Here is an 18,178-nt window from a genome sequence, read left to right on the forward strand (position 1 = left end):
CACTTTGACTTGAAGTCCTAGGGGGATGAGTGATTGTTTTTAGAGTGGGAAATCTCGATTGGAAATGTTGGGGGTTTAGATTTTGTCACTCACGTCCTTACATGTTTCGTATTGATGAAAATCTCTTTGTGGGTTAGATTTTGTTGAGTTATTGTGCTTAAAATATACCTTGCTCGAGGGCGAGCAAGAACTCAAGTTTGGGGGTATTTGATGCGAAGCATATTTCCTATATTTTCCCCTTTAGACTACACCTTTTTATGTAAAATATACCTCATTAATGTGTGTGTTCATCGGAGTTTAGGTTGTGAAAGCCGGGTGAAACGTGACACGCCTGAGGAGTCCAGAATCTTCGCCCGCTGGGGCGTTTTGAAGCTGCTAAATGCCCGGTCGGGCGTTTTCAAGTGGGTATGCGGAGTCCAGATTTATCGCCCGGTCGGGCGAATTTCCTTCTTAATTTCGCCCGGCCGGGCAGTGGATTTGAACTGCAAAATTGCATTTTCATGCGGCAGTTTTCTTTCCAAGGAGAGGACGTGGGAGATTGGATAGGTGGAGAGAGAAACGAAAAGGCTGTAGAAAGAAAGGAAAAAGATTGATGGGACAGGTGAATTAATTAAAAAGAGGGGAAGTTGGAAAAAGGAAAAAAAGATGACGTGAGGAGGGCATTATTTATTCAACAAATTGAGACTTGAAGGAGGACAGTTTTTGGGCAGAGGACTTGTGACAGAAAAGAGGAGAGGAGAGAGGAGGAAGGAACGATCCATGCTCCATCCCGGAGGAGATCATCCATCATCTAGAGTTGGAGAACACCACGGAGTTCACGGTTCACGGTTCTTTTGGTGTAATTAATTCTAGTATGTTTGGTTAGATTTCCTTCGTTGCTCCAAATTTGTTGTAGGGTGAATTGTTGGATACTTTGATGCTTTCTATGGTTTAAATTATGTGTGATTCTTGCATATGATTGGTTTAATTATTCTACTAATCTTGAGACGTCTAGATAGGTAGAATTTTGTAGCCATTATTCTAATGCCTCTTTAGCTTAGATTTTGGCCAGTACTCATATGCAAGGAACTCGAGATTTGATACTTGTTCAGAGAGATAGTCTCGAGTGGATCGATAGTTTAATCAATGAATTTGGTTTGATGTCTGCGCGCTTCCGCGTGGGCATTAAATTAATACGATCTAATTATCGTGTTTGACAATTATAGAAGCTAATCTAAAGCTTACTGCGCGACCTAGCAGGGGTGATAGGTTAGTGAGTAGAACCTTGGAGACGTGTTCAGCTTATCCTAGGTATACAATTCCCTTGAAGTGTTCAGCGGATAGGGAGCGTAAAACAAACTTAATCCTCTTAAGCATAGTCTTGATCGTAGTAATCCATCGAAGTATCCCAATTCGTATGCCCAAGACATATAGGAGCAATGATTTCTTCTTATCCTATTTTCTAGTTTTGTATTTTATTTATCTTTGTTTGTTTTATCATCTCTTTATTTTATCTTTCTCAAATTAAATAACCTACGCCTCTCCGTGGTTCGACACTCTTTTACTACAACTGCATCTGTACTCTTGCAGAAAGTTGTAATTTTAGAGCTATTTTATTAAGCTTATGTGTAAGTAATTCATTGATATAAAAGCTCGAAAATTACACATCAAGTTTTGGCGCCGTTGCCGGGGAGGCAACTGGTTATTTAATTAGGATTCTTTTTGTTTTTATTTTTGTATAGTTTTCTAACATTTTATTTTCTTGTTTCAGAGTTGTAGCTAGAAGGCTAAGTCGAGCCAACGACTTTAAACAAAGGTGCTAGTTGGGAGGCAACCCAATGAATTTTTAGTTTATTATTTTCTCTTAATAAATCGAGGGTTTTGTTCGCTCAATTCTTTTCTTCGATGTATTTTTATGAATTGAGTATTTTGTTTTCTTTTTGTTGTTTTTTTTTCTTTTTGTAGGAGCAACGTGGATATAGGATGCACATTCGAGCTTAGAAGGAAGCACACCTACAAAGGATTTTTACACCCACCCTCCCACCCGAATGTACTATGGATGTCATGACAAGTTTGGGGGAGTCTTCTTTCCCTTTACTTTTTATGTCTTCTTTGCATTCATCGAGGACAATGATGCATTCAAGTTTGGGGGGGTTGTGAATGATTTGATGCATGTTTTTGGGTGTATGGTATGCTAAAAGTGTTTTGAATCATGTAATTGACGGATGCATGCTAGATCTTCGACTTTCTGGTTGGGAAATTTTGCTTGATTTTACTTGATCTTTGAAGCTTAGGATGGATGGAATTTGTGCATGATTTATTTGAAAGAGCATGTTGTGATTACATCCGATTTCTTGAGTTGAGGAGAGTATGAAAATTACATGTCTTGTGGAGATTATCTTGGATTGAATTGTTTTATCGAGTTGCGTGCTTGCATTCATTTGTGTTAACGATATGGGAGGATAAGGCACTAGGATGAACTCCATGGCCAAATGATCACATGCCTAGTCCTATACATGATCCCCTAGAAGTCACTTTGAGCTTAATTTCCTATTATTTGTGTAAACACTTAGCCAATCACTTAGCTACTTAAATAAGCCTTATTTTAGCCTCATCAATAGACCTTGCTACTATTTGAGTGCTAAATACAAGTTGAGCTTGGTGTTTTGAGTTGTGAGTGTGGGGGTGGTGAACTGTAAAGAGTAGACTTATCTAGACTTGATATAATGTGAAAAGAATGAAGTTCTTAGAAAAGAAAAAAAAAAGAAAAGAAAAAGACGACCTCAAAATTCGCAAAAGTCGAGGTCTTTACAAAAAAGAAAAAAAAAAGAAAAAAATTTTGATGAAATAAAGATAGAGCTTCTATAATTGTGTGATGTAATCTTGTCTAGAATAGATCTCAAGTTTGGGGGAGTGTGAGTTTGGTTGTAATTTTGTTGTTTGATCTTTGGAAGGAAGTTGTAGGAGGGAAGAATTTGGCATTCAAATGTGTAGCCTTTGAGCTCATTATCCATATTTATCCTACCTCGTCCTTAGCCCTATTACAACCTTGAAATAAGACCTCGGACTTTATCGTTGATGCTTGTGGATGTTTTGTAAACAGCTTGGTAGAGTTAAAGAAGTTTGATTTGAAATCCGTGAGTCTATGTGATTAGTAATGCTTAATGAGTCAATGATGATGGTTTGAGTTGTTTGATCACATGCTTGGACTTACTTTGAAGTGCACTTTGACTTGAAGTCCTAGGGGGATGAGTGATTGTTTTTTAGAGTGGGAAATCTCGATTGGAAATGTTGGGGGTTTAGATTTTGTCACTCACGTCCTTACATGTTTCGTATTGATGAAAATCTCTTTGTGGGTTAGATTTTGTTGAGTTATTGTGCTTAAAATATACCTTGCTCGAGGGCGAGCAAGAACTCAAGTTTGGGGGTATTTGATGCGAAGCATATTTCCTATATTTTCCCCTTTAGACTACACCTTTTTATGTAAAATATACCTCATTAATGTGTGTGTTCATCGGAGTTTAGGTTGTGAAAGCCGGGTGAAACGTGACACGCCTGAGGAGTCCAGAATCTTCGCCCGCTCGGGCGTTTTGAAGCTGCTAAATGCCCGGTCGGGCGTTTTCAAGTGGGTATGCGGAGTCCAGATTTATCGCCCGGCCGGGCAGTGGATTTGAACTGCAAAATTGCATTTTCATGCGGCAGTTTTCTTTCCAAGGAGAGGACGTGGGAGATTGGATAGGTGGAGAGAGAAACGAAAAAGGCTGTAGAAAGAAAGGAAAAAGATTGATGGGACAGGTGAATTAATTAAAAAGAGGGGAAGTTGGAAAAAGGAAAAAAAGATGACGTGAGGAGGGCATTATTTATTCAACAAATTGAGACTTGAAGGAGGACAGTTTTTGGGCAGAGGACTTGTGACAGAAAAGAGGAGAGGAGAGAGGAGGAAGGAACGATCCATGCTCCATCCCGGAGGAGATCATCCATCATCTAGAGTTGGAGAACACCACGGAGTTCACGGTTCACGGTTCTTTTGGTGTAATTAATTCTAGTATGTTTGGTTAGATTTCCTTCGTTGCTCCAAATTTGTTGTAGGGTGAATTGTTGGATACTTTGATGCTTTCTATGGTTTAAATTATGTGTGATTCTTGCATATGATTGGTTTAATTATTCTACTAATCTTGAGACGTCTAGATAGGTAGAATTTTGTAGCCATTATTCTAATGCCTCTTTAGCTTAGATTTTGGCCAGTACTCATATGCAAGGAACTCGAGATTTGATACTTGTTCAGAGAGATAGTCTCGAGTGGATCGATAGTTTAATCAATGAATTTGGTTTGATGTCTGCGCGCTTCCGCGTGGGCATTAAATTAATACGATCTAATTATCGTGTTTGACAATTATAGAAGCTAATCTAAAGCTTACTGCGCGACCTAGCAGGGGTGATAGGTTAGTGAGTAGAACCTTGGAGACGTGTTCAGCTTATCCTAGGTATACAATTCCCTTGAAGTGTTCAGCGGATAGGGAGCGTAAAACAAACTTAATCCTCTTAAGCATAGTCTTGATCGTAGTAATCCATCGAAGTATCCCAATTCGTATGCCCAAGACATATAGGAGCAATGATTTCTTCTTATCCTATTTTCTAGTTTTGTATTTTATTTATCTTTGTTTGTTTTATCATCTCTTTATTTTATCTTTCTCAAATTAAATAACCTACGCCTCTCCGTGGTTCGACACTCTTTTACTACAACTGCATCTGTACTCTTGCAGAAAGTTGTAATTTTAGAGCTATTTTATTAAGCTTATGTGTAAGTAATTCATTGATATAAAAGCTCGAAAATTACACATCAGATTTCTCTCTTGGATTTTGCTGCGCAGTTGCCCGATTCCCTCCCCCATTTCGTCACACGGGAATCAATCAAGAGGCTGATTGGTAAGCTCCAAAACCAGTGGCAAAAACAATAACACCCCTCTCCTATATAACACACTCACTCACTTACACACACGCACACACACCATACAAGAGAGAGAATGGGGAGGCAAAACAAGGATCCAGAAATAGTTGGTTCATCAATAGTGCTGCTTCAAGAAAGGTTTAAGCAGCTGCAGAAATTAAAGGAGATGAGAGAAGAGACACAGATGCTCAGACTAATGCCTCAAGAAACCGATCTTCGCCATGACCTTGCAGGCACGGTATTTTCATCGTTGTCTACAAACAACACTGCTTATCAAGACCCTTTAGCACTCTGGCTCAACTCCACCTCCCATCATCGTCACACACCACATTTCCGAGGCCAACAAACTATTCGAGGGCCTCACAGTTTCTTTGAAACTCCTGATGTTGATACATCACTTCATCTCTAGAAATTCATGACGTGTGTGTGTGCGCGAGGGCGCACTCTCTGTCTCTGTTTTACACTTCTCTATCTTCTTGAGCCTTTTTTTCTCTATGTAAGAAAAGTTGATACAATAAAGAGAAGCTAGTTTCAACTCGTATAGTTCACATTCTTACCCTACATAGAATGCAAGAAACGCAGCTAAATCAAACACTTTCTTGTAGAGTGATGGAGTACGTACTAAACAAAGCCCAACAGCAGTAAAGCCCAAGCAAGAGTATCAGTTCGGCATGACTAAAGAGTATCAGTCCGGCATGACTAAAGAGTTCAGTTCGGCACAACCAAAGAGTTCGGCCCCAGCCTACAGCTCGGTAAAAGCCAATCAATCAAACTCTGCTCTCAGGTCGGCATCAAGCTCTACTCTCAGATCGGCAAAAGCTGCTCGGCAATAATTCAGCAGTTCGGTCTCAGTATTCGACCGAACTGGGAGATAGCGGACTCATGCATGCCCTCCACGACATCCACGACATAATTGCTGATGATGTAAGCCACCGCCTAGTTAGTGGCCACGCAGGATCTCATGACCTCCATGATCTCCACGACTTAGGGTGGTGACGCAAGCCACGATCTCAGTTCAATATATAAATAGAACTTAGATCTGACAGAAGGGGGGACTGACTCTTTCGTTCTCTAGAGACAAAATAGATTATATAGCAAGTGTATTGTAAGCTGTAATCCCAGATCAAGCAATACAACTCTGCCCTCTTTTCTTCCCGTGGACGTAGATTTACTTCAGTAAATCGAACCACGTAATCCTTTGTGTCGTGATCCGTATTTTTACTTGCATTTACTAACATCAGAAATTTGCGGCCTCATCACTGGCGCCGTCTGTGGGAACCAGAGAACCAAATCTGTGATAAAGCGAATTTTTGATCCTTTTTCCACCAAAAACAAAAAAAAATGCATACCAGATCACATAACACCCGTGCCTCCGTCCGTGATAACCATGAGGAAGCTAATCCAGCAGCCCATAGGCCTGGAAAGCAACCTCGTGAGAAATCTACTTCCAGTTCTCACGGAGAAGGAACAAGCCGCTCAAAGACTCATCACACCGAGTCTTCCCAGCAGCCCAATTTGAACGAGGCTGTCAAGTTGTTTTTGGCCGAGAAGCAGGAGGAGTTCTTAACCTTCCTGCAGAAAAGCCAACAGCCGGAGAAGACAACGACGGATTCTCCCTCCTCTTCTAGGCATGAAAGTCACTACCGCAGTAGTGACGTGTCTTCCAGGAGAAAGAATCCTCAACCCCGACATATTCCTGTTCCTCCTCGGTACCGGAACCACAGGAGAACTCCATCTCCTCCGTACCGAAGAGATGTCGGGTTCGCCATGTACGGAGCATTAAAGACTCCGTTCTCGAACGCTATCACCCGAACTCCTTTGCCGCGGAACTACCGAACTCCGTCGATAACCTATGACGGACTCATGGATCCTCATGATTTCTTGGGACGCTATCAATATAACATGGCGAACCAGGGTCTCAACGAGGTCCACATGTGCAAGCTGTTTCCCGAGCTGCTCATCGGGAACGCAAGAAGATGGTTCGATAGCCTCCCCCAAGGCAGCATTAGATCTTACCGAGATCTAATGGATGCATTCCATAGGAGGTTCTTTCAGAAAGCGGAAGTCCGAATCACTTCGGCTCAGCTGCTTTCCATACGTCAAGGTCGCGACGAAAAGATCAGCGACTTCATGACGAGATTCCACAAGGAATGCCTACAAGTAGATGATCTCAACGATCTACTTGTCATTTCGGCATTCCAAAATGGAATCCTGCCCGGAGCTCTCTACAGAAAGCTCGTGGAGTGCGGTCCGCAAACAGCTCAAGAAATGTGGGACATTGCGGACCAGTTTTCCCGTGCGGATGAGGCAGACCGTCGAAAACGGTCTTTAGACAGCTCATCCCGAGGAGACGAAAAGAAGCCCGATCATAGCGATCAGAGGCTTCCTCGCCGAACTCCTTTTGAAAGAATTCAAAGGGCACCGGTACAAGGCAGATTGGGACCACGTCTCAATCCTGAGAAGCCGCCCGCTCAGTTCGTACCCTTAAACAAGTCAAGAGCGGAAATTTTCGAACTACATTCCGAAATGTTCGAAAAACCAAGGCGGATGACGAAATCGGCCGCGCGGCGACCTCAGGATCAATATTGCTCCTTCCATCAAGCCCACGGACACGATACCGAGGAGTGCCGAGATTTGGCTGCAGGTATTGATGTTCTTGTGAAAACAGGAACGTTAAAAAAATACCAAAGCAAGCAGCCGAAAAAGAACAAAAGGCAGAGAGGTGCGAACTGCAATCCTCAGGATCCGAAAAGGCATGAAGATCCCGAAGACGACGACGAGCCGCAATATGATGGAGTAATCCAGACTATTGATGCTCTCCCTGCCGGGAAGACTAAGTCGTCCTTAAAAGCAGAACGCAGAGGTTCCAATCAAGAGGAGCCGACACATAAAAGGCTGAAGAAAGACGAAGTGATTACATTTTCAGATGCCGATCCCGTCCCAGCCATCTCTCCTCACCAAGACGCTATTGTCATTCAAGCCGGAGTGGCAAACAAACTGATCCACAGAGTATTTGTGGATACAGGAGCGTCAGTCAGCGTTCTTTTTAAAGAATGTTTCGATAAAATGGAAGTGGATCCAGCTCGGCTCAGTCCGGCTCCACTTCCTTTGAAAAGTTTCGCCCAGGAGGACACCCGCCCTGAAGGTATTATCAGCCTTCCGATCACGGTGGGAAAAGCGCCTACAAGCTCCAATATGATGATCGAGTTCTTTGTGGTGAAAGCTCGGTCCCCGTACAACATCATCCTGGGAAGAGACTGGCTCAACACAGTTCGGGCCGTTTGCTCTACTTATCACCTCACCATCAAGATCCCCACTAAAGGTGGGATAGCGGTCATCCGAGGTGATCAAAAGAGAGCAAAAGAATGTCTGCAGATTGCGCTTAAAAGTGCCGAGCAATCAGTTCGGCACCATCAAGCATAGCAATCACAGCAACCGGAGTCAGAGGCAAGCGAGATGACTGAAGTCACTTCAGAGCCGAACTCAATGACCGTTCAGTTATACGAAGATGATCCATCCAGAACGGTCCAGATCGGCTTCGCAGGAACGCCTCTACTCCGGGAAAAGACCATTCAGCTCCTCAAGGAGTACAAAGACGTCTTTGCATGGTCTTCGTTGGACATGACCGGAGTGCCCCCCGAGGTAATCACTCATCGGTTAAATATTGATCCTTCAATCCGGCCAGTAAAACAGAAGCAAAGACTCTTTGCGGCAGAAAGAAGCCAAGTCATCCATGACGAAGTCCGCCAATTACTAAAAGCGGATGTACTATTCGAGGTGAAATATCCTTCTTGGGTGGCCAATCCTGTGATGATCAAGAAAAAAGGAGGAGGATGGCGGATGTGCATAGATTTTACCGATCTAAACAAGCACTGTCCTAAAGATTGCTATCCCCTTCCGAATATAGATAAAAAAGTAGAAGCTTTGATCGGCTTCGAAATTTTCTGTTTTCTTGATTTATACAAAGGATATCACCAAGTATTGATGGATGAGAGTGACGCTCCGAAAACAGCTTTCATTACCGATTTCGGCATTTTCGCTTATAAAAAGATGCCATTCGGTTTAAAGAATGCCGGAGCCACTTATCAAAGGATGGTAGACAAGCTTTTTCGGCACCTGATTGGAAAGGAGGTCGAAGTGTATGTTGACGATATAGTCGTCAAAAGCAAAAGCACTTCGGAGTACGAGCACAACCTCAAGTCCACTCTCAACGTGCTCAAGAAAGCCAACCTCAAACTTAATCCCCAAAAGTGTACCTTTTTGGTAGATTCGGGAAAGTTTCTGGGTTGTTGGGTTTCAAAGGACGGACTCAAGGCAAACCCCTCAAAAGTTCAAGTCGTTCAGAACATGGCAATGCCGAAGTCCATACATGACGTGCAAAGGCTAACCGGATGTCTAGCCGCACTGAGTCGATTCCTTTCCCGATCAGCCGAAAAGCAACTGCCGTTCTTCAAGGTGTTGAAAAAGGCACCAAAGTTCGAGTGGGGAGCCGAGCAGAAAAAGGCCTTCGACGAGCTCAAAAGTTATCTAGCCGAGCTTCCTATTCTCTCTGCTCCAACCGAAGCCGAAGTAATATTCTTATACTTAGCGGCATCAGATCAAACCATCAGCGCGGTGCTTGTACGAGAAGAAGGCCTAAAGCAGTTTCCCATCTACTTTACAAGCCGAGCATTAAGAGGTCCAGAAACAAGGTATCAACCTCTGGAAAAAATTGCTCTGGCGTTAGTAAATGCAGCAAGGAGACTGCGGCCATACTTCTATGCTCACAAGGTATGCGTCTTAACCGATCTGCCTCTTCGGCAAGTTTTGACCAAGCCAGAAGCATCAGGCAGAATCGCCAAATGGGCCATAGAGCTGGGAGAACACTCAATCGAGTACCTACCTCGGAAAGCCATCAAGGGACAAGCCTTGGCAGATTTTCTTACAGAGGCCAAGTTCGATCAAGCAATCCCTGTCATTGCCGAACAGAAAAAGTCTGCCAATGCCGAACTAGCACAGCCCTTGGAATCCGAAGTAGAGCCGCCAGACTGCTGGAGCGGATTCATAGATGGAGCTTCAAACAAGATGGGAAGTGGAGCCGGTATTTTACTCATCGCTCCCAACGGACACGAGGTAACCTACTCACTTCGGTTCCTATTCCCCACTACTAATAATGAAGCCGAGTACGAAGCCCTCCTTACCGGACTCCAGTTAGCGCAAAGTCTGCTTGTCAAATCTCTCAAAGTCCATTGTGATTCCCAAGTCATAGTAAATCACATGTTGGGTACAAGTGAAGCTCGTGACGAGAGAATGAAGAAGTATTTGGACAAAGCGCAAAGCATCAGCCGAAGTTTCTCCTATTTTCGGATAATCCGCGTTCCCAGAGCGGAAAATAGCCGAGCAGATACCTTAAGTAAGTTGGCCTCAGATCCGAGCTCAAAGGCGGAAGAACTAATGCATCGAAGCATTGATGAAGCCGAGGTACATTCAGTATCCAGCTCGCCGAACTGGATGACGCCGATCTTGCAGTATCTGGATCAAGGACAATTGCCCGAGGATAAGAGAGAAGCTCGGAAGATCACGTGCCGAGCACTTCGGTACGAACTTCATGAAGGAGTCCTCTTTAGAAAGTCTTACCTCCAGCCGTTATTGCGGTGCGTAGGACCAGAAGAGACGGACTACATCCTCAGAGAAGTTCATGAAGGATCATGCGGCAGCCACATCGGAGCTAGAGCTTTAGCTAAAAAAGTTCTAAGATGGGGATATTATTGGCCAACCTTGGTGCAAGAAGCAGTGCAGCTCGTCAAGACATGCCCGAAGTGCCAAATCCATGCCAATATCCCAAGGATGCCGCAGACCGATCTATCCACTATGCAAAGCCCTTGGCCTTTCATGCAATGGGGCATAGACATAGTGGGACCACTTCCTCAAGCTCCTCGGCAAATGAAATTCCTAATCGTTGCCGTGGACTACTTTACGAAGTGGGTGGAAGCTGAACCATTAGCTACGATAACAAGCTCGAAGGCATTGGATTTCGTCTGGAAGAACATAGTGTGCCGATTTGGCATACCCCACATCCTCATCTCGGATAACGGGACTCAGTTCACCGACAAGACGTTCAAGAATTGGTGCCAAGAGCTGAATATTCAACAGCGGTTCACTTCGGTCTCTCATCCACAAGCAAACGGACAAACGGAGGTAACAAATCGTATCCTGGTGAAAGGGTTAAAAGCTCGGTTAGAACAAGCCAAAGGACAATGGGTAGAAAATCTCCCTCAAGTCCTATGGTCCTACCGAACTACACCCACAACCTCCAACGGTGAAACTCCGTACAGTCTGGTGTACGGCACTGAAGCCGTGATTCCGGTGGAGATCGGCGTACCCAGTCCCCGAACTCTAAATTTCTCCTCAGAAATGAATGACGACGGACTGAGAGCCGAGCTAGATCTTGCCGAAGAAAGAAGAGAATTGGCATGCATAAAAGCAGCCAAGTACAAGGAGCAAGTAGCCCGGTATTACAACCAAAGGGTGAAGAAGCTGCAATTTCAAGTGGGAGATCTCGTCCTGAGAAACAACGAAGTAAGCCGAGCAGAAAAGCTGGGCAAGCTCGAACCCACATGGGAAGGTCCGTATCGGGTGTCAGAAGTCCTCGGCAAAGGGTCTTACAAATTGGCTCACATGTCAGGAGAACAGGTACCCCGAACATGGCACATTTCCAACCTCAAAAAGTTCCATTTGTAAGAGACAGTCCGGTCAGTCAGTCTTGAGTCCTTTTTGGTCAATGTGCTTTATTTGGTTTACTTGGTCTTTATTTGTCTCTGTGCGTTTTGTCTGTGTGTTTTGTCTGTCTCTGTGTGTGTCGTCTCTTACAAATGTTACTGAGGTATCTTGTTCTTCGAAGGCTGATCCCCTTCTTAGAACATATATAAGCCAACGATTGTGAGTCAAAGCTTCTACAGAAGATACAAGACCACAATTCAGCTTAAACAAGCAGTTCGTCTGAAACGAGCTGCAATAAGCCAACGATTGTGAGTCAAAGCTTCTACAGAGGATACAAGACCACAATTCAGCTTAAACAAGCAGTTCGTCTGAAACGAGCTGCAATAAGCCAACGATTGTGAGTCAAAGCTTCTACAGAGGATACAAGACCACAATTCAGCTTAAACAAGCACTTCGTCTGAAACGAACTGCAACATAAGTCCGATTCTCGCGATAAAACTTGCCTGAATTAGGACAAGGGAAAGTCCGATCCACGCGATAAAACTCGCCGAATTAGGACAAGGGAAAGTCCGATCCCCAAATTAGGACAACGGAAAGTCCGATCCGAGCGATAACACTCGCCAAATTAGGACACAAGCTTAGTCCGGTCAAAGATGTTTATTTCATCAGACCAAAGACGAGTCCGGTCAAAGATGTTTATTTCATCAGACCAAAGACGAGTTCGGTCAAAGAAGAGTTCACTTCATAAGACCGAAGACAAACATCAACTTACCCCGTACCTTTATTCAGAATGCCGAACTAATTCACTTCGCTTTCCGGGGGGGGGGGGGGTAGTGATGGAGTACGTACTAAACAAAGCCCAACAGCAGTAAAGCCCAAGCAAGAGTATCAGTTCGGCATGACTAAAGAGTATCAGTCCGGCATGACTAAAGAGTTCAGTTCGGCACAACCAAAGAGTTCGGCCCCAGCCTACAGCTCGGTAAAAGCCAATCAATCAAACTCTGCTCTCAGGTCGGCATCAAGCTCTACTCTCAGATCGGCAAAAGCTGCTCGGCAATAATTCAGCAGTTCGGTCTCAGTATTCGACCGAACTGGGAGATAGCGGACTCATGCATGCCCTCCACGACATCCACGACATAATTGCTGATGATGTAAGCCACCGCCTAGTTAGTGGCCACGCAGGATCTCATGACCTCCATGATCTCCACGACTTAGGGTGGTGACGCAAGCCACGATCTCAGTTCAATATATAAATAGAACTTAGATCTGACAGAAGGGGGGACTGACTCTTTCGTTCTCTAGAGACAAAATAGATTATATAGCAAGTGTATTGTAAGCTGTAATCCCAGATCAAGCAATACAACTCTGCCCTCTTTTCTTCCCGTGGACGTAGATTTACTTCAGTAAATCGAACCACGTAATCCTTTGTGTCGTGATCCGTATTTTTACTTGCATTTACTAACATCAGAAATTTGCGGCCTCATCACAGAGCTAACCAGAGTGCACCCGCAAGCAACAGGCGACAAACAAGTTAAGCATTACAAAGGGGTGGTCCAAGAATCCTTAAAACTATGTTGGTATGTTGCACAATTTATCAAGATAATCGGGACTTTCCTGCTCATGGTACAATGCTTTTGGATGTTTTCTATCAATACAAATGAAAATTGGTGACAATTTGTGCAAATGGGAATGCAGTATTCTCTTTGATTAGTTTTGATAATTTGTTGTATATGTCTGTACTTATACATACAGACGGACACAGAGTAAAATCTTAATGAACTACTCCTTTTGTAAATCATGATATCTTATTCAATAGAAAACTACTACAAGAAAAATAAAATATTAACATTTGATTGCCTCGCCAGCTCCTATATCATATTATTATATATGATTCAGAATGGGTATTGACTTCACTGCTAAGCGCTCAACTTTGTTTGATACTTCTATAGCAATTCAAATTGATGGAATACATGCACCTTTTTTACATGTACACAAAAAACAAATATTTTTAACCTGAAATCACATGCTCATCTTCTCAATGCAAAGTTGTGAATGCTAGCCAATATTTGGCGACAAGAAAATTGAAGAATGCCCATACTTGAATGGGACTATGAGCATCACAGAATCACCCTCCTCCCTTAATACAACTCTAGACTTCACGCTAGCATTGTGTATCGACTTCGGCTGTTGTCGGTAAGACCACAGTTCCCAGAATTGAAAAGACAGTATGATGCACAAGCAACAAACTGAAACATGTTGATGTGCAAGACCTATCCTCAACAGTTGACATCCTTACATGACATGCATTTCGCTCGAACCCTCATTTGATCTGTGCTTTCGTTTCTTGCTCCTGCCAAACAAAGCAACATGTTTTACATGGGGAGAGAGAGAGAGAGAGATGGGGTTGTAAATGATAAGTTTATGATAAGTACTTCTCATGTGAAGCTGGATCCAAGCATGATTTAAGTTTCCTATCGATGTGCTTTACATCTTTCGAGGTAGGGGTCTCTAGCTTATTAATCTGTAAAATAAATTAACATCCAAAGCAACTCAAAAGGTGAATGCGGCCGAATATATCTACCAGTTAGGATAATGCAATGCAGAGAAAGGGAAAACTCTACCAACACATCAATTGCATTCATGTTAAGATAGAGCTCTGAAATGCCATGAGCTGGATGCTGCCGATAGTGCACATTTTTCAGGTATCTGTCAAAGAATCATTTCCAATGATAAATTTACATTCATCACTGCATAGTTTATTCAGGGTTGTAGGCTTTTGAACCTCTCAAAGTCGATAGCATTATGCAACTCACAAGATCTTCGTACAGCTGCCAATGCTAGCTGCAAATGCAGAAGAATATAACGGATTTTAAAAATTTATGAAAATGTGATCATAACCAACGACAAGCAACATAGTTACAGACTGTACAATGACAAAGCAGAGCTACAACTTTCTCCAATTCGATATTGTATCATAAGCTCACACACTAAGAGACCTATAGAAAGATCAGAAAATTTAATTCTGAATTGTACCTGCCCTGGTGGGAATAGAAGGGGAGCTTCCGTACGCATAATTCTATCAACTTCAGCTTTGGCAGATTCATGAAAATTCTGCAGCAAAAAGTAATAGGTTTAGGTGTTAAAACATAAATAGGACAGGAAAAGAAACCAGGGACATTCGTGTTAAAATTAAGAATTTCTGCCCTTTGACTCACGTATATGAGATGCTAATTGGAATAATAAACTCATTACTTAACACGACTGGTGTCATACTATATTGGACTGGATGGATTACAACAAAGTCAATGTAATTCAACCAATAGAGTATGCTTTAATCACTTTTGAATAAAAGCGCTCATAGGATAGGAGAAATAATCATTAACATGTCAAGTATGACCAGAAAGGGACCTTCATAATCTCAGGCTGCCTCTCATTTGCATCACCAAACTCCTGCAGATTGAAAAAACGGTTTAATACATAACTCTTGCTCTTTATTTTGTCATGTATAATTGCAATTAAGAACCTCCATATCAGTGATAAAGCCTTGAAGTGGTCGATATGGTGAATAGACTATGAGGTCAAATCCTAGACTCTGCAGTGACAGAAATCAATATTAATCAATTAAAAAGGTATACAACAAATTCAAAGCAGTAAATCTATGTGATGGTCATGCCTGAAGAACCAGCATTTCATTATCAAGAATCATATGATGATCCTGTTCGATCCCTATCCCAAGCTGCTCTGCTGACACATGGTTCTCCTCGGCCTTACAAGCAGCATATATGCATGTTAACCTGCAAAGCCGAAAGCATCTCAACTATATATAATCAATAGTTCTTAGGCTAAGAACCTTGCATGTATGCATATCCTGGCAATATTCACTTGTATAGTTGAGACAGTTTTGTGTTTTGATGGCAGGTGGGTGAGACAATTAATCATATTTGTGCCTTGCTTCTCATGTACTACAAATTATTATCTGTGATCTTAAAATTAACTAATATTTAGTCTAAAAGATTAGTGGTGTGTAGAAGCAGCAATACATTATATTCTTTGGATGATGCTCCATCACGGACCATTGCAAATAGAACCTTTTGAAGTAGATTAAAGCTGTGGCCTGCACAACATGAAACGTTAAGTTACAATATATAATCTTTACTTAGCATATATCCAGAGACATATGACCTGAATTTTATGTGGAAGCGTGAGGGCATCACAAACATCTTGGATTTTAAACTCGTAGAAGGCCCGCAAAAGTTGTTCTTCTTCTATCTTGAGAGCTTTTGGACGTGAATGCTTGTCAGCTGAACACAAGGAACAAGACGACATGGAATGACAAAGTTGCTCTCTTTATTTAACAAACAAATCCATGACATTCGGTAATGAAAATAAACAAATGCAGATTTCCATCCACTAAGATCAATAAAAATAAAATTGAACTCTTACCACTAGCCTTTGCATCAGTTTGTGGTTCAGCATAAGAGAAAGATCCATCAACATCTACTTCCATCCGTGTAGCTCCATACTTTTATCACACATCACAGTCTTAGCATCATTTTCCGAATGTCAATATGTCATATTGCACAAAAGCACTAATATTGCAATAAGGTTTAAACATTTGAGCAGACAATTGGACAGAAATAGGATGTCGACATCCAAAATTCCCCTTAATCCTTATTATTATATGTTAAAAGATAAGTAATCTCCTTACAGCTTGTTTGATAACTTGATGGACACCAGATCTAGATGACCAACTACTAATCTCATCTCATGATTCTCACCAATTACTAATCTCGTGTCAGACAAGTTACAACTAGTTCGCAGACAATAATTTTGGCGCTTATGCTTCTCCAAATTCAACTAACTTTAACAAATTCACATTCGTCAAGAAATGAAATCCAAAAGAGAATTTCTAGGATCCAGAGTAGTGGGTATTACTGAGAAAAGCTACGGGAAACTAATATTGTCAGTTAATTGGTTAGAACCCTCATGCATAATGGTTGCAAGACTAGCTATCTACTATCCATGACTCGTAGATGTTTAAAATACCGAACAAAACAATAAAACATACATTGCTTCCCGCAGAATATCTAGACCAGCTTATCTGCATATTATCTGGTCCCAAAACTACAATTTCTAATCCCTACAAATCCATTTCCAATTCACATCTCATTCCCCATATTGGCCAATACCTGAACCATAAACCCTGAAAGAAGAGCACTAATGTTCAAAGTCTCTCAAGTGGAACAGAACAAGTATACCTTCTCAAGTGCTTGCTTAGCTCGTTTATTAGCTTCCTTGTATTTTTCCTTCTGCCAAATCAGACAAAACGGTTCATATCAAACAGTACAAATATCTTTCAATTTTCTCAAGCACTCAACAAAGTGGTAAGGGAATAATCATTACAAGAGCCTGAGGCGTGAATATCCACTTCGCTCTGTGTGTCGAAGTCGCAAAATCTGCCATTAATCTCTGTATTACCAATAACAATAATCAATTTTCACACCGTTTAAAATGAAATGCATTGTGAACGAAACTCAAAAGTGATAATGGTTTTTCACCTTTTTACTACAAAAAAATTGCAGAATTCAGGAGCTACTTCAAATTCGCGTTTCAGCAAAGTCAGAAACCTGCATTTACATCGAGCTTGTAGCAGTTCATCACTCAGTTTCACTCCTTCCAATTGAATTTGAAAATAGACTCCAACCATACTCCATAACCCCATCTTCGCAGTTGAAATGAGCTCCAATCATACTCCACAACCCATTCCATATTGTACTTTTTTTTGCGTTTTTGAACAGTATCTACCCAAAGATGGAGTAGTACGGTAGCAAAACGCAAATCTGCTTTTTATTTCTTTTTAAAATTGCAATTACACCCTTCCTTTTTATTTCTATTTGAAGATGATTACCTGTATATGGAGAAAAGGCCATCAGTGCTTGAACAATGTAGTTGCAGAGATTGGGGAAGAAATCGCATCGAAGAAGACGATGGAAGTGGGCGCCTGTTTTTCAGTCTTAAAATTGGATTATTTAATTGGGCTTCAAGTTAAATGGACGCGGATATCTCTACACTTTTAATCGAGCATATTTTACTTTTTTTCAATTTTAACATAATTTTATTTATTTTTAATTAATTATAATTAATTTTAAAACACTAATTTTTTATATTATATGTAGTATGGTATTTAATATATATAAATTATTAAAAAAGTGACGTGGGGTTAATGTGTGATTTAAATTAATATGTAGGGAAGATTGACAAAGTATTACGGAATATGGAATATTCTTTTTAGTATGAGTTTTGGGTAAATTGTTACTATTTGATGTGACATGTACTGAAGAATGTATTTTAGTTTAATGTAAATAGTTTGAGATGGCTAAAAAATCCATCTTTCTTTCTTTTTAATATTAGCTAAACCATATAGAACCATTTATTCCACTTTTAACCACACTAATCTCATCTTCCATACAAAATAAAAATACAATCTTTTTATTGCTTAATTAATTTTCATTAATTGTTGTCAGTCTGTTCTATACTAGTTGAGTTATTTTG

General features: G+C 41.5%; 2 protein-coding genes and 1 long non-coding RNA gene across 4 annotated transcripts; 2 read left to right on the forward strand and 1 right to left on the reverse strand.

Moving 5' to 3' along the window:
• The first annotated feature begins 567 nt into the window (after positions 1–567).
• On the forward strand, positions 568–2,830 carry LOC121758906. The gene is made up of 3 exons (XR_006041578.1): positions 568–851; positions 1,751–1,795; positions 1,945–2,830. It is a non-coding gene; the product is annotated as an uncharacterized LOC121758906 (long non-coding RNA).
• Positions 2,831–5,003: 2,173 nt separating this feature from the next.
• Positions 5,004–5,336, forward strand: LOC121759053. The gene has a single exon (XM_042154541.1). It carries the CDS (start codon positions 5,004–5,006, stop codon positions 5,334–5,336), a length of 333 nt encoding a protein of 110 aa, XP_042010475.1.
• Positions 5,337–13,543: 8,207 nt separating this feature from the next.
• LOC121759329 (cyclin-H1-1-like) lies at positions 13,544–17,676 on the reverse strand. Of its 2 annotated transcripts, XM_042154872.1 has the most exons (15): positions 17,535–17,676; positions 17,185–17,253; positions 17,030–17,095; positions 16,885–16,935; positions 16,070–16,148; positions 15,809–15,927; positions 15,667–15,740; positions 15,300–15,420; positions 15,150–15,218; positions 15,035–15,076; positions 14,660–14,737; positions 14,409–14,467; positions 14,248–14,332; positions 14,059–14,147; positions 13,544–13,976 (listed from the first exon to the last, which is right to left on the reverse strand). In XM_042154872.1, exons 3-15 carry the CDS (start codon positions 17,087–17,089, stop codon positions 13,919–13,921), a joined length of 984 nt encoding a protein of 327 aa, XP_042010806.1. In that variant the 5' UTR covers positions 17,090–17,095; positions 17,185–17,253; positions 17,535–17,676; the 3' UTR covers positions 13,544–13,918. The 2 variants fall into 2 exon arrangements, with proteins under 2 accessions (XP_042010806.1, XP_042010807.1); XM_042154873.1 differs by lacking the exons at positions 17,185–17,253; positions 17,535–17,676 and having other exon boundaries at positions 16,070–16,168.
• Positions 17,677–18,178: the final 502 nt, after the last annotated feature.

The sequence above is a fragment of the Salvia splendens genome, chromosome 12 (assembly GCF_004379255.2).
Source record: "Salvia splendens isolate huo1 chromosome 12, SspV2, whole genome shotgun sequence".
In the NCBI taxonomy this organism is placed as follows: domain Eukaryota; kingdom Viridiplantae; phylum Streptophyta; class Magnoliopsida; order Lamiales; family Lamiaceae; genus Salvia; species Salvia splendens.

Coding starts and splice junctions, on each gene's coding strand:
- LOC121759053 (XM_042154541.1), top strand. CDS start 5,004: ATGGGGAGGCAAAACAAGGATCCAGAAATAGTTGGTTCATCAATAGTG.
- LOC121759329 (XM_042154872.1), bottom strand. CDS start 17,089: ATGGCAGATTTTGCGACTTCGACACACAGAGCGAAGTGGATATTCACG. Junction 15,219..15,299: donor ATGAAATGCTGGTTCTTCAG/GCATGACCATCA, acceptor CTGTCACTGCAG/AGTCTAGGATTTGACCTCAT. Junction 14,738..15,034: donor GGCAGCCTGAGATTATGAAG/GTCCCTTTCTGG, acceptor TTTTTGCTGCAG/AATTTTCATGAATCTGCCAA.